The 14076-nt window shown below is 63.1% G+C and overlaps 2 protein-coding genes across 2 annotated transcripts; one reads left to right on the forward strand and one right to left on the reverse strand.

Moving 5' to 3' along the window:
* The first annotated feature begins 389 nt into the window (after window positions 1-389).
* On the forward strand, window positions 390-2958 carry NODAL (nodal growth differentiation factor). The gene is made up of 3 exons (XM_068662554.1): window positions 390-673; window positions 1170-1957; window positions 2068-2958. Exons 1-3 carry the CDS (start codon window positions 502-504, stop codon window positions 2218-2220), a joined length of 1113 nt encoding a protein of 370 aa, XP_068518655.1. The 5' UTR covers window positions 390-501; the 3' UTR covers window positions 2221-2958.
* Window positions 2959-6833: 3875 nt separating this feature from the next.
* EIF4EBP1 (eukaryotic translation initiation factor 4E binding protein 1) lies at window positions 6834-9971 on the reverse strand. Its single transcript, XM_068662349.1, has 3 exons — window positions 9767-9971; window positions 8491-8661; window positions 6834-7239 (listed from the first exon to the last, which is right to left on the reverse strand). The coding sequence occupies exons 1-3, from the start codon at window positions 9912-9914 to the stop codon at window positions 7208-7210; spliced, it is 351 nt and encodes a 116-aa protein (XP_068518450.1). The 5' UTR covers window positions 9915-9971; the 3' UTR covers window positions 6834-7207.
* Between the last annotated feature and the right edge of the window lie 4105 nt (window positions 9972-14076).

Raw genomic sequence — 14076 nt, forward strand, 5'->3', positions numbered from 1 at the left:
CCCGCTATCCCCGTGTCCCCCCCGGGGTATCCCCGAGGTCTCCCCGTCCCTCTCCCGTTGTCCCTCAGGTGTCCCCGGGGTGACCCCGGTGTCCCCAAATCCCCCCCGTGTCCCTGATTCCCCCCCCCGGTGTCCCCCCACATACCCCTGGTGTCCCCCCCGTATCCCCGTGTCCTCCCCCGGGATGTCCCCATGGGTATCCCCGTTCCCCCCCCCGCATCTCCCTGGGGTCCCCCCGGTATCCCCGTGTCCCCCTCCGGGGTGTCCCCATGGGTATCCCCGCGGTGTCCCCGCGGTGTCCCCGGTGTCCCCCCGGCTCCCGCACCCCCGGGAAGGGGCCGAAGGGCCGGGCGGGGGCACACCGGGGGCGGGCGGGGAAGGGACCGGGGGAGGGGACCGGGCGGGGAGGGGGCTGCGGGGGGCCGGGGGGGGCCGCGGCCGCTCGGGGCGGCGCTCGGGGCCGCCGTACAAATAGCGGGCGGCGGGCGGCCCGGGGCAGCCATGCGGCCCCCGCTGCGCTCCGCGCTGGCTCTCTGCGCCCTGCTCCTGCTCCGGGTGGGCTGCGCCCCCCGCGCCCCCCCGCGCTGCCCCCCGCTGATGCTGCAGCTCCTCCGCGCCCCCCCAGCCCCGCTCCGCGCCGCCGCCGCCGCCGCGCTCAGCATCGCCCCGCACGGTGAGTGGGACCCCGGCCCGGAGCTGTCCCCCCCCCGGGGTCTTTGCGCATCCCCGTCCCCGGGCGCTCCTGTCCCGAGACCGGCTCTGCCCCCGGGTGCCCCGTCCCTGAGCATCCCTGTCCCCATCCCGGCGCTGTCCCCGAGCGCTCCTGTCCCGGGTGCCCCATCCCTGAGCATCCCCATCCCGGGTTCTGTCACTGTCCCCCGGTGCCTTTGCGCGTCCCCGTCCCGACACCGCGCCATCCCCAGGCGCTCCTATCCCGGGACCGGCTCCGCTCCCAGGTGCCCGGTCCCGAGTGCCCCATCCCTGAGCATCCCCATCCCAGCACCGCGCTGTCCCCTGGTACCTTTGCGCATCCCCATCCCCAGACAGCGCCGTCCCAAAACGTCTGGCTCTGCCCTCAGCTGTCCTGTCCCTGAGCATCCCCGTCCCCATCCCGTCCCCATGCACCCTGTCACCCCAGGGCCACCCTCACATCCCCTCTCCTGCCGCAGGTTCCCGGCGGAATGGCTCCCGCTGGGCGCTCTCCTTCGACATGTCGTCCCTGCGGGGCAGCCAGGAGGTCAGCCTGGCCCAGCTGCGCGTCCACCCCCCCGCGCTGCCCCCGGCCCCCAACCTCACCCTGGACGTCTTCCACAGCCGGCGGCGGTGCCCGGCCGGAGGGACCTGCCCTGGAGAGCTCTTTCTGGGCAGGTTTTCCGGCAGCCCCTCCGACAGCCAGGCTGCCTGGGAGGTGTTTGACCTCACCGGCACGCTCAGGTCCTGGCTCCACCAGGACGCGGCTCCTGGCAGCCCGGGGTCTGCAGAAATGGGGCTGTGGGAGGCGAGCGCGGTGCCTGCCCTGGCCACCAGCACGCTGAGCTCGTGGGACACGAGTGTCCTCGTCCCCGAGGAGCCGGCCGTGCCCCAGGAGCTGGCGGACAGCGCCCTGCTGCTTGTCTTCTCCAAGGACAAGTCTCCAGGAGACCACAGCCTCATCAGGACGGTGGAGACCTCCAAGCACGTCATGCGCGACGGCGGCCCCAGGGGCTCGGGGAGCCGGCGGCACCGCAGAAACAGGAAGGAGAAGCAAAGGATCAAGGTGAGCGACGCTCCCGGCCCCGGGGAGGACGCCAACGCCAAGTCCTTGTGCCGGAGGGTGGACATGATGGTGGATTTCGAGCAGACCGGCTGGGGCAGCTGGATCGTCTACCCCAAGAAGTACAACGCCTACCGGTGCGAGGGGCAGTGCCCGTCACCCGTGGACGAGACCTTCAAGCCCACCAACCACGCTTACATACAGGTAAGAGGGGTCCTGCTGCCCCCGCTGCCCCCGTTGCCCCGTGCTCCTGCCGCCCAGCCTGGCGGCACGGGGCATGGAGCTGAGGCCGTGCCCTTCCCGTGTCCCCGCAGAGCTTGCTGCAGCTCTACAAGCCCCACCAGGTGCCGTGCCCTGCCTGCTCGCCCATCAGGATGAGCCCTCTCTCCATGCTCTACTACGAGAAGGGCGAAATCGTCGTCCGCCACCACGAGGACATGGTCATCGAGGAGTGCGGCTGCAACTGAGGAGAGCTCCTCCCGTGCTGGGGAGGGGACAGCGGGGCTGCGTGTCCCCAAGGACTGGCTGCCAGCCACGAGCAGCACATGGATGGGGCATCTCTGAGCCCCCAACACCTCCGAGACCCTCGTGCCTGGGGGTTTGGGACACAAGAGAGGAGACAGCACCGAGACAGGACTGCGGGAGGTGGATGGTGGCGGGGGGGTGACGAGGGGAATGTCCCTTGTGGTGGCAGTGCTGCGGGGCAGGGACAGACCCAGGTGATGCATGGGGAGGCTGCTGGGCTGGTGCTGCTCCTCTCGTGCTCGTGGAGCATCCCTCCTCGGTGTCGGTGCTGCCCTTGCACACCCCGAGCACTCCCAGTAGCCGGAGGCTCGCCCAGGGCCACCTGCAGCACCCACACCCGACCTCGCTCAGCACCCAAACAGCTGAGATTTGCAGCGTCCCCCCCGGGGTGGGCGTTTCTCTTACATTTCCTATTGTATTTCTGTGAAAACTCTATCAGATTTCTATTAAAAGTTTCTAATAAGAGCTCACACTTATAAGCTGGGTGCCCCTGGATGTAACGCAGCCCTGAGGTCTGTCGGGGTACCTCTGAGCCCCCCCAGCCCTCCTGCCTGCCCTGGAAACCTCAGCTGCTTTCATCTGCACAGCCTCATTCAAACCTTTTCAACCCCTCACTGGATGGGGCGGTAGGGAAAGGGCCGTGTTTGTACCATTCCTCAATAAATTATGTATTTAAGAAACGCCTGCTGCATGCTGCCTGCTTCCACCCCCTTTTTGCTGCTGGGTGGTCTCTCGGGACGTCCCCCCCAGCCTCCAGCTGGGGTCTGGTGTGAGCAGCTGGGCGGCGAGCACTTGGCAGCCCCCTCCCGATGTGACCAACATGCCACCGGCCTTAAAACAAGGGGATAAGGCTGCAGAGCAGCAGCACCAGCCCAGCTGCGGGGTGCCCTGTTGGTACAAATGGACTTTCTGACCCCCCAGGAGTAACACACCCACGCTGCCCCCCACTCCGGCCACCCTCGGGTGCTCTGGGCCACCCTGCCCGGCCGCCACGAGGAGAGCTGGGCTGCTCGTGCAGCTTCCCATGGGATGTTCGGGGCAGATCGGGGCACGGGGGGGGTGGATTTGGGAGCCCCCAGCACTAACACAGCACGCAGAGGGCGCCGGGCTTTGTAGAGCAAGGGGACCCCAAATGGAACATCAGGAAAAGATGTGACCCCACTCCGGGGACGGTGAGGGTGCCGTTCCCACCCTGATCATGTAGATTTTGGGTTGCTCAAGAGCCACCGGGGAAGCACCTGCGGCCTTTGAAGCGAGGAGAGGGGCTAAGTGGATTTCCACCTTTATTTGCCCCTGGGAGATAAGGGCAGGGCATTCCCTAACAGCACTCATTTGGGGCAGGCAGCTCGCTTTTGGGGCACTGCTGCCGGGGGTCCCTGCCCAGGCAGTGCTGTGGGGCTGAGCGGGGACCTGGGGCTGAGCCTGGCCCCCCCGTAGGACCCCCCTGCCCCGACTCCACATCCCCGGCCCAGCCTGATGGGCCCCAATCCACATCCCTGGCGGTGGATAAACAAATCTCGTCTGGTTCTCAGCCCCCTCGCCTCCCCACCAGCACCTCGCCCCCGCAGCCGTCATTAGAGGGTCATTTGCGGGGGCTGTTAAACGCTGGGAGAGGGCGGCCCTGGTGCTAACCCCTGGCAGGGGGCAGACACCTGGGGAGCGGGGCTCTTTCTGAAATAAAACCCTTTTATTTTTATTTTATTATTTATTTTTTGTGCCTTTTCCCTCACAGGCTAGGAGCTCGCTCTTCAAAATAACCACAGGGAGGACAGCTCAGAGGGCCGCTGCCTTTCTCCCCCCTCAGCCCCCTGCCCTGCCAGGGACCCCCCAGTCCCTCCAGGGCCATATCTCGACATCTCAGCCCCTCCATCGTGTGTCTGAAACCCAGCAGCGGGTTCAGAAGCGACCCTGGGGAAGGAAGGGGGGGGGGGGCACAGCCAGGCCGGGATTGATCCCAGGCTGGACGGGAGACATCAAAGCTACGTGTGGGGCGGGCAGGTGTCTGCCCGGGGCCCCGTGTGTGGAACGGGGCCTGCTCGGGGCCTGCTGGGCCCAATACACATCGGCTGCGGGGCACAGGGACCCCCAGACGGGGTCGGTGGTGCTGGGGGGGCAGCTCCAGGCCCTGCCTGCTATGAGGTCCTGTGGGGCCAGGCCGGGGCTTGGGGGACGTGAGCCCTTCAGCACCCCAAGGCCTTGGGATGGGAGGGAGGGCAGGGACCGTCTGTGGGCACATGCCCTGGGGAGCCTCGGGGCTGGGCAAGGCACGGCCTCCATGTGCCCGTGGGTCGGTGCCCGAGTCCCTGGGAGCCGCACGTGCTCCAGGAGGTGAAGATAAGCGTGGTTTGCTTTGGCTGTGTGAGGAAAGAGCGCGTGAGAGCAAACAGAGCAAGGGTTTATCGGGCACGGTAACAGCCCTTCAGCTGGCTGAGCGAGGCACAGCTCGGGGCAGAAGGCATTGCTCCAACCACCAGGACACGGACTGGTCGGAGGGGCCCTCCGGGAGCTCTGCTCTGCCTTGCCCCAGACAAAATGGGGTGGGAAACGCCGTGACAAAGCCAACACTTGTCCCCCCCGGACCTCCCCGGAGCACCCCAGCTGTGCAAGGCCACCACCCACGGCTGCTTGGCCCCCCGCTGGGTGCACAACTGCACCCACACAGCTGCCGGCCCCGGGACAAAGGCGGCTCCGAGCGCAAGGTGTGGGGCGAGGACCAAATGCCAGCACGGCAGGGACCTGCCCCGGCAGCCCGAGCTGCTCTTTCGCACGGCTTCGGCGAGCCTGGAGCCCCGCAAACTCAGCGCAGGCAGGAGACAGGGCCAAAAAACCCAGCTGAGGGATGTGGCATTGCTCAGGGGTGGGAGGAAAGGAGGAAAACTGCAAAGGGAGCAGGGGTGGCTGTGGCTGCATGGTCCCACAGCCCCAGCAAGGTCAAGGCCTGGGCTCGGGCTGGATTGCATCAGCGCAGAGCACCCCAGGGTCACGTATCTGCCACGGGCTCACAGCTTCTCCAGGTGAAGGCATTGATGTGCCCATGGCCCCAGGGCGCTCCTTCTGCAAACCCCGCAGGAATCCTGACCTGGATGGACCCCGTTTGACACCTGGCCAGGTGCTGTGGGTCGCAGCCGGGGCTTTGATGCCCCCCCGGCCCTACATATGCACGCAGATAGCGATGCACCGCGGCTGCCACAGGCATGGACAAAACACTTGGCACTTAAAATAATCCACGGCCCTCTGGGCAAGGGGGGTGGGATGGAATTTAAGGGCATTACTTGCAATAGCTGACACTTGCTCAAAAAAAAAAAAACCTGCAGAGTTGCTTTTGTGCTGACAAAAAGCTGACATCACACAGCTCTCACTCTGGGGATGCTGACCAGGAGCTCAGATCCCAGCAGTTTTAGAACAACCCCAGCCCCAAATTCCACCCCAGGGAGCACACCATGGCTCGCGCATGGGTTAGTTTGGTTAGGAGAGAACATGAAAACTCGCTTCAGCACGGAGTGCATGAATTTAGTTACTGCAACTACCTCCCCAAAAGCTTGTCATGGCTTTTCTGTTCTACCCCCAAAGTAATCAGCTTCAGAAATTAACCTAACAGGGTAAGGGCGCTCAGAAACAAGGCTCCTGCTTCCTCCGCCAGACAGCACAGCCACAGAGCGCTCTGATTTTGCAGTGACCAGGAAAAGCAGGATGGCTCCGAGCACACCGAATCTGCAACCACTGTGCAGGCTGTCAGCAGCCGAGCAGTTCGGCGGTGCTATTTCTGAAAATATTTAGCTGGAGAGGGGTCGCTGCCAGCTGCAGCTCACAGCGCATGCTCCGGCAGCGATAGCGGCTGAATGCACGCAGCAGAACTCGGCACTTGGTACGGAGCTGCAAGACTGATAAGGGGGCACTGGGAGGCAGCTTCGATCTGTTCCCATTACGGGTTCAGAGAAACACTTCACCTTATCGTTAAAAATGCAAGCTTTATCAGCAGCAATTGCTTTGACTCTTTCTTCTGTTAGTCATTATTAAAGGCTTGCATATCATAATGTCACAATTGGGCTTAATTAGCGGGTATTTAAGTATTATCTACTAAGACAGACTCGAACAGACACTTATTGTCTGTTAGGAAGCCCCGAGTTCAGGCCATGTCCTAATACGCTTTCTTTTCCTTTGAGGCACCTCCGCAGCCATGGGCAGGACCAGGCACCACCAGCACCACCTCTAAAGCAGAACCAGCAGCGTGTTAGGGACTGCCACGCAATGCACACTTGTTAGAAAAAAGGGCTTGTGGACATCTGCACCGTGACCTATCACGAGAACCATCTGAAAGCAGGTGGCAAACAGCCTGGGTTAACTATTTCTGGAAGCAGACTTCCTGCCGTGTTGTACCAGGTGTCGCACGTGGTGCACACAGATGTTTTCAGAGGGCTGAAGGCAGCTCAGCTTTCATCTTTGGGTGAAACCCAAAAGCACGGTGCTGATCTCAACCCTGCACATGAAACTGCTCCACCAGCTCTGAAACGGGCTCGTGGTTCCCTTGCTGGAACAAATAAAGGACAGACGCTCATTTTATTGCATTGATCTCCATACCAGGAGAGTCCAAATGATTTATTTCTCCCGTATATTGCATTTCGGTAACTCTTACGGTATTAAAATGATTAACAAAAGCATAAAACTGGAAACAAAAACAATCAGTGAGACTGTCTCCCCTGGCGCCCCAAGGCCCGCCAGCAGGGGCTGTACTCGTGTGCTCACACCCACACGGAGAGGCTGAGGTTCAGTCCTTGGAGCAGGACACGCTGTGTTCTCGGCAGGGAAGGAGCTGCCTTGCCCGGGAAGCAGGGAGGCACTCAAGGCACGGGCTGCTTCAAGCCTGGCTGGTGGGAATCCTCAAAACAAGGTCCTGGTTCTTCACGGATGAGCACTCTCAGGGCATGTGCTTTAGATGTCCATGTCAAACTGTTCTTCTTCGCCTGTGGAGAAGGACAGAACCTGAATGAGTCCTCGAAGCTCCAAGTTAGACACCAAGCATCGCACCAAAGCAACAGCATCCAGTTGTGCACCAAATGTGTCTGTCTGGGCTTCAAATCTGCACCCAGGCATCAAGTCTGGTACCAGAACAGCCCGTGCGAGCAAAAAGCAAGCTCTGCCCTCAGAGAGGATCGTACCCAGACTGAAAGACAAGAGCAGAGGTAGAGAGGGGGTGCCCCGTGAGTAACTGCTATGCCTGGGATTCCTGACAAAGGAACAAGGAATAGCATTGATAACCTCTGGCGCAGAATTCTGTTACCAAAGTCAGACAAATCTGCTTTCTGCATCCTCGTATCCGTGGGGCTGCCATCCCAGCCCACGCAGTTCCACAGGATGCCAGCACGAACAGCAGCCACCTACTGACAACACGGCTCCTCTGCAAAGAGCTCACAACCCAGCGGGCACCCAGCACGCTTGCCAGAGAAGCCAGGGGGGCACGAAAGGTCAGCAGTGTGTGCAAAAGCATTGAGCAACACCGACCCTGCCCAGATTTCCCTGAAGTAAGCAGGGAAGCCAGCTGCTGGGTACTCGGAGCTTTATTTTTAGGGACAGGGTCGTTGATCATACGTGGCATTTGCAGGTTCCTTCAAGAAGTGAGCTCAACTTTTTATTTTTAGACTGTTTGAGAGCAATCCTGGCGTTTTTCCTACTACGGTGCCTTGGATGTGTTTGTGTGCGCTGCGGGCAGTGACCCCAGTTGTGCCGTGGGCTAACTTTTACCTTCCTGTCTCATAAACAACCACAAACTTCTGCAGGAGCCACGCAAGACAGCGGTGGGTTCTGGAAAACCGACCTACATAAAGCAGCCACTGTGTGTTGCAAAAAAAAACCCTGAATTCCCAAACAAATCCTGCTCTGAACTGTAACCTGATCGCTTTCAAAAAGGGCAAAACAGCTGCAAAACGGCAGAGGATAAGCAGGGGCAGGAACAGCTGCTGCCATTCCCTCACCACAGGACTCTCGGTGCAGTGGCATTCTGCTAAATGCCAAATTAATGAGAAAACTGATAACAGGATACAAACTACACCAAAACAAAGACATTTTCACATTACTGCGGGCCACAGCAGAGCCTAACGGCCACGAGAACCCCGCAACCAGGTCCCACGGCACCTCACGGGGATCCGCGTCAGCCCCCAGGGCCCTCCTGCTCCCTCTGTGGGACCCGGGGGTGGGCTCGGGGCTCGGGCACTCACCAACGCTGGGTTTCTCATCGTCGTTCTGCACGTGGTTGTTCTCAACCTTCAACTCCTCCACGCTTGGGCTGGTGACGCCTGGAATGTCGGGAAGGTCAGAAGGTGGTGTTTTGGCAACCGGGGAGTTGCGGCACTCCATCAGAAACTTGCGGTCGTAAATAATCCTGGTACCTGCGGGGACGAGGCAGCGCTGTCAGGAGAGGCTCAGGGGGGCTGCAAATACCCCGGGTCACCCACCCGGAGCCCCCTGAGAGGGGTTTGAGCCACGTCCTGCTCCTGGGGGCACTGCAGCAGGCTCGGGGGGAGCCGGGGCTGTGCGGGGATTTCTAGGAACTGGGCTGAACGGCGTGTTCCCTGCGAGGGAGCTGCTGGACGAGGCCCCAACCCACAGGCACAACGGGTTCCCTCCCACCAGCCCGCAGCGTTAACCCAGGAAGTGCTGAAATCCGCGGCTCCTTCCCCAAAAGCCGCGCTGCAAACCGCTGGGGCTGCCCCCTGCCGCTCTGCCTCCCCTCAGCCAGAGGAAAAAAAACTTCTTGGGCATTCCCTGAGATTTTTGAGTGCTTTCTGTGGGGTGAGGCTCGGTGCCCCCCCCTTCCATGGACTCCCGTCTCGGCTCCCTTCGTTCCCTGCCCCCAGAGGTGCCCGCAGCTCCGGGCAGCCCCCCAAAAAGGGGACACCCAGCCCCAGGCACCCCCCCCTCCCTGAGACCCCCGCCCCAGGTGGAAGCCCCCCAAGGACTCCACCACGTCCCAGCCCCTCTCCAAAGGGGGATGCAGCCCCAGCCCGCCTGGAGCCGGAGCCCCCTCCCCAAAAAAACTCCCCCAAAGATCCCTCTGGGGAGCCACGCACCCAAAAACCGCCCCCCTGGGGACCCCCTCCAAGGAGAGGAACCCCCCTAAAAAGAGGAAGAACCTCCAGAAAGGGGGAATCCCCCCCAAAAAGAGAGGGAACTCCCTCCAAAATGGGGGAGAACCCCCCAAAAAGAGGAGAAAGCCCCCCAAAACGGGGAGACCTCCCCAAAAAGAGGGAGAGCCCCCCCAAAAAGAAGGAGAGACCCCCAAAAATGAGGGAAACCCCCCCAAAAAGAGGGAAACACCTCAAAAAAGGAGGGAAACCCCCCAAAAAGAGAGGGAAACCCCTCAAAAAAGGAGGGAAACCCCCCAAAAAAGAGCGACCCCCCCAAAAAGGTGGAACCCCCCCCCAGCCGAGCCCCTCCCTCCCCCCTCAGCGCGTTCCCGGTCCCGTTCCCCCCCCTCCCCCCGCGGCCGCTCACCGCCCGGCGTGGTCCCGAAGACGGTGCCCCCCGGCGTGGTGCTGTAGTCCCCGGGGGGCAGCGGGGCGCCGTCGGGCAGGGCGAGGCGTTTGCCGGGCCCGGGGATGTCCCGGCTCGGGGTCTGCCCCTGGCAGCAGCGCCCCGACATGGCGGTCCCCCTGCCGCCCCGCCGCCCTGCCCGCCGCTTCCGGCTCAGGCCCCGCCCCTTCCGGTGAGGGCGGCACGGGGGAAGGGGGCGGGGCTTCCCTGGGGGCGTGGCCCGAGGGGTGATGTGGGGGCGGGGCCTGGAGGGGGTGGGGCGAGAGGGGGCGTGGTTTAGTGTTGGGGGCGGGGCCAAGAGCGGCACCCGGCGCTGGGTCCCTGTGCCCGCCGCTGCCGGTGCCCGGCCCCGGGGCTCTGCGGGGGCTCCCAGTGCTCCCAGTGCCCCCAGTTCCCCCAGTGTTCCCTCAGTGCTCCCGGTGCCCCAGTGCTCCCACTACTCCCAGTGCTCCCCCAGTGCTCCCAGTGCTCCCAGTGACCACCAGTGTACCCAGTGCCCCCAGCGCTCCCACTATGCCCAGTGCTCCCAGTTCTTCCAGTGCTTCCAGTGCTCTGCCCCCAGCGCTCCCAGTGCTCCCAGCGCTCCCCATGCTCCCAGTGCTCCCCCAGTGCTTCTAGTGCTTCCAGTATCCCCAGTTCTCCCAGTTCTCCCAGTGCTCCCAGTGCCCCCAGTGCTCCCACTACTCCCAGTGCTTCCCCAGTTCTCCCAGTCCACCCAGTGTTCCCAGTGCACCCAGTGTCCCGGCGGTGCCACCGGCTGGCGCTGTCCCTCCACCCAAGGGAATCGGGGTCCCGGCGGCGGGGCCGGGCCGTGGCCGTCAGCGGCCCGCAGGGGTCAGCGTGGCCCAGCCCCGGCGGCGCCCCGGGCCCCACAGGCGGAGCTCGGCTCCCGCTGGCCCGGGGCTGCGGCTGGAAACGGCACCGGGAGAGGAGCTGCGAGCGCTGCCCTGCGGCACACAGCGCTTGGCTAGGCTGGGCTGAACTGCCAGCGGGGGCTCCCCGTCCCCATCCCATATCCCCATCCCCATCCCATCCCATCCCATATCCCCATCCCCATCCCCATCCCATCCCATCCCATCCCATCCCATCCCCATCCCATCCCCATCCCATCCCATCCCATCCCATATCCCCATCCCCATCCCCATCCCATCCCATCCCATCCCATCCCATCCCCATCCCATGCCCAAACCCATCCCATCCCATCCCATCCCATATCCCCATCCCCATCCCATATCCCCATCCCCATCCCCATCCCATCCCATCCCATCCCATCCCATCCCATCCCATCCCATCCCATCTCATCCCATCCCCATCCCATCCCCATCCCATCCCATCCCATCCCATCCCATCCCATCCCATCCCATCCCATCCCATCCCATCCCATCCCATCCCCATCCCCATCCCATCCCATCCCCATCCCATCCCATCCCATATCCCCATCCCATCCCATCCCATCCCATCCCATCCCATTCCTATCCCCATCCCCATCCCCATCCCCATCCCCATCCCCGTGTGGCTCCTGAACGGATTCCCAAGCACTGTGCAGGCTGCCCCGCTGCTGGGCACCCAAAGCCACACATCGGGGACCAAGAGGGGGCTCAGGGACTCCACGGGGGTCCCGGGGGTGCTCCTGCTGGGGGCTTTTGCCCACCCCCCGCAGGTTTCTGGCCCCGCTGTTCCAGGCTCGCGTTGGCAGCGCCCGCTGGTGCCAACGTGTTCATCTCCGGGGCGCTTTATCTGCTCTTTCCCCGGCCCTAAAAGCCCTTCACCGTCCTCATGTGACACCTTATCACCGCGCCGCCTTCTAAATCGGGAGCGATTTAGCCCCCAGCAGCCCCCGTTCGTCCCCGAGCCGCTGGCACAAATCCCGATCGGGGTGGGGGGGTGGGATCCTGCCCGACCCTGGGCACTTCCAGCGGCTGCTGCTGAAAGGAGCAGGAGGAAAAGAAACCCGGGGGGGGGGAGAAAAACCTCCCCTGGGGGTGTGAACACGCAGCGAGGCTCTGGAGCCCTCCCCGGCCCCGCAGAGCATCCCTGGGGCTGGATCAGAACCCTCGCTGCTGCCACTGCCAACGGGGCGGGGGGCACAGCCTTGGAGGGTCCCCAAACCCCACTGGGGTCCCAAACCCATCCAGGATCCCAAACCCATCCAGGATCCCAAAACACTCTGGGATCCCAAACCCCAATGGGACCCCAACCCCCTCCAGGATCCCAAACCCTCCCGGTGCCCGCCGCGACCCCCGGCAGCGGGGGGGCAGGGATGTCCCCGTGCCATTTCCCCGCCCGTGTTTACATTCCCCTCCGATGCCGCTGCAGATAGGCAGCAGCCCACACCCCCCCTGCCCTCCCCGGAGCTGTTCCTGCAGATAAAGCTGCCCCCGATAAACAACCCCATCCTGCAGGGAAGCGCCGCCGCCCTGCCGGGGGGGGGGGACCCCCGGGCTGTGTCCGTGCCCTGTGCGGGTGCAGGAGCTGGCAGAGGATGCTCAGCGCCCCCACAGCCCCCCCCGGGCCCTGCTGCTCGCTCCTGCTGCTGCCCTTGCTCGTGGTTCGGGAGGGGGCTCGGTCCCCCCCCTTGGTGCAGCCGAGGCTGGCAGGCTGAGTTCTCTTACAAAACTTTTCCTTCGCATCCAGCCGCGCCACCGCTGCCCCACAGAAGTGCCCGGTGTGGGGCGAGCCCCCCAGCCCGCTCCCACATTTAGGATTTCGCCCCCAGCACCCCGCCTGGGGCCGTATGGACTCGGGGAGCCCTGTTCTGGGGGGGGCTGCGGCTGAGCTTCCAGCACGACTCCTGTCTTCCCCTGAAAGCCAAAGTTTGGGAACTGGCTCGGTTCCTGCCTCCTCCTCCTCCTCTTCCTCGCTGCCCTGCACCTCCTTGCTCCCCGAAAAACAGCCGCGGAGAGCTCATTGCATAAGCGCAAGAAGCGGGCTCTGGGAATGATGCGAAATATGCTCCGAGGGGAGCCCCAGGCCAAGAGAAACAGCGGGGCTTAACTGGGGGCAGGCACTGGTACGAATGGGGCCGTGCCCAGCGGCTGCAGCATCCCCGAGCCCCCCGCCCGCACCCCCCGGACCCCCACGGGGCATCCTTTGGGGGCAGCCGCCCCTCTCCAGCACCCGGGGGCGCAGCGCTCGGGGCCGGACCTTTTCCCCATTTGCCTCCCTGCTGCAGTTTCTGAGAAAGAAGCGGGGAGCGGGAGGCGTGCACGGCTTAAAAATAGCCCTGGTGACATGGGAGCCGCGGGCCTGACGTGGCTGCTGTCGTTGTCCCTGCTGCTGTTGTTGTTGTTTTCTTGTTTTTCCCCTTTCCACGAGCACAGCCCCGGCCTCGTGGGGCTGCAGCCCCGGGATGCCCCGGCTGGGAGATGGGGCTGGATGGAGACGGGGCTGGGGACGCCTGCGTGGCAGGAGTCCCCTGAGGGTCTGGGGGACCCTCGAAGGCAGGAGGCGAGCAGGCAGGTGGCGGCTTGGCCAGCATCTTGCAGGGGGGACACTCGCAGCCCAGCACCAGGATCTGTCCCAGCCCTGCTCCCAGCCCCGGGGACGCTGCCCCGCATTGCCCAGAGTAGCCCTTCCTCCCCCCCCACCGCCAGGATGCTCCTCTTCCCCCCCAAAAAAAAACCCTGTCTGGGGAGCCCAACTGCTTTCAGATGTTATTTTCGTTGCTGACATTTATTTTTATTTTTTTTCAGAGGTTTCCACATTTTTTTTTGTGAAATTTGTGTCACTGTTGTTGCAAACTTGTCCCTCCTTCCCCCCTGCCTCTGTTTTTCTTTAGCAATAGCTGCTGGAAAACCAGTTAGCGGAGGGAGGGAGGGAGGGAGGAGCACCCGTGAACATGGCCCTAAAACCTCTGCAGATGAGGCAAAGGCAGGCGAATCCCCTCAGTCCCAGGAGGTGGAAACGTCCTGGAGGATTTTCTGTCTGCTCCCCTGTTCTGCTCCTGGCCCCAGAGCAGCTCGGGGCTCTGCGCCCCCGGCCCCTCACCTGCTGGTGCTGGGGGGCTCACGATCTTTTTATCCCCTCTGATGAGGTTTTGCTGTTTTCTGTGCCTTTTTTTTTGGGGGGGGTGGGGGCAAGACAGGAACGTCAGACCCTGCAAGGTGCCGTGAAACCAGCGGGCATTTTGGCCTTGCCACTTTGGGACTTCCCTGCAGCGCCATGGGAAAGAAAACAGCCTTATTACCTTCTTTCTTCCTTCTTTTTTTTTTTTTTTTTTTATTCTTTTTCTCAACGCAGAGACGTAATTGCGCAGGGATCTGGGGGGCAGG

Source organism: Anas acuta, chromosome 27 (genome assembly GCF_963932015.1).
Source record: "Anas acuta chromosome 27, bAnaAcu1.1, whole genome shotgun sequence".
NCBI lineage: Eukaryota > Metazoa > Chordata > Aves > Anseriformes > Anatidae > Anas > Anas acuta.

Coding starts and splice junctions, on each gene's coding strand:
- NODAL (XM_068662554.1), top strand. CDS start 502: ATGCGGCCCCCGCTGCGCTCCGCGCTGGCTCTCTGCGCCCTGCTCCTG. Junction 674..1,169: donor GCTCAGCATCGCCCCGCACG/GTGAGTGGGACC, acceptor CTCCTGCCGCAG/GTTCCCGGCGGAATGGCTCC. Junction 1,958..2,067: donor CCAACCACGCTTACATACAG/GTAAGAGGGGTC, acceptor GTGTCCCCGCAG/AGCTTGCTGCAGCTCTACAA.
- EIF4EBP1 (XM_068662349.1), bottom strand. CDS start 9,914: ATGTCGGGGCGCTGCTGCCAGGGGCAGACCCCGAGCCGGGACATCCCC. Junction 8,662..9,766: donor CTTCGGGACCACGCCGGGCG/GTGAGCGGCCGC, acceptor TCGTCCCCGCAG/GTACCAGGATTATTTACGAC. Junction 7,240..8,490: donor CGATGAGAAACCCAGCGTTG/GTGAGTGCCCGA, acceptor CCTTCTCCACAG/GCGAAGAAGAACAGTTTGAC.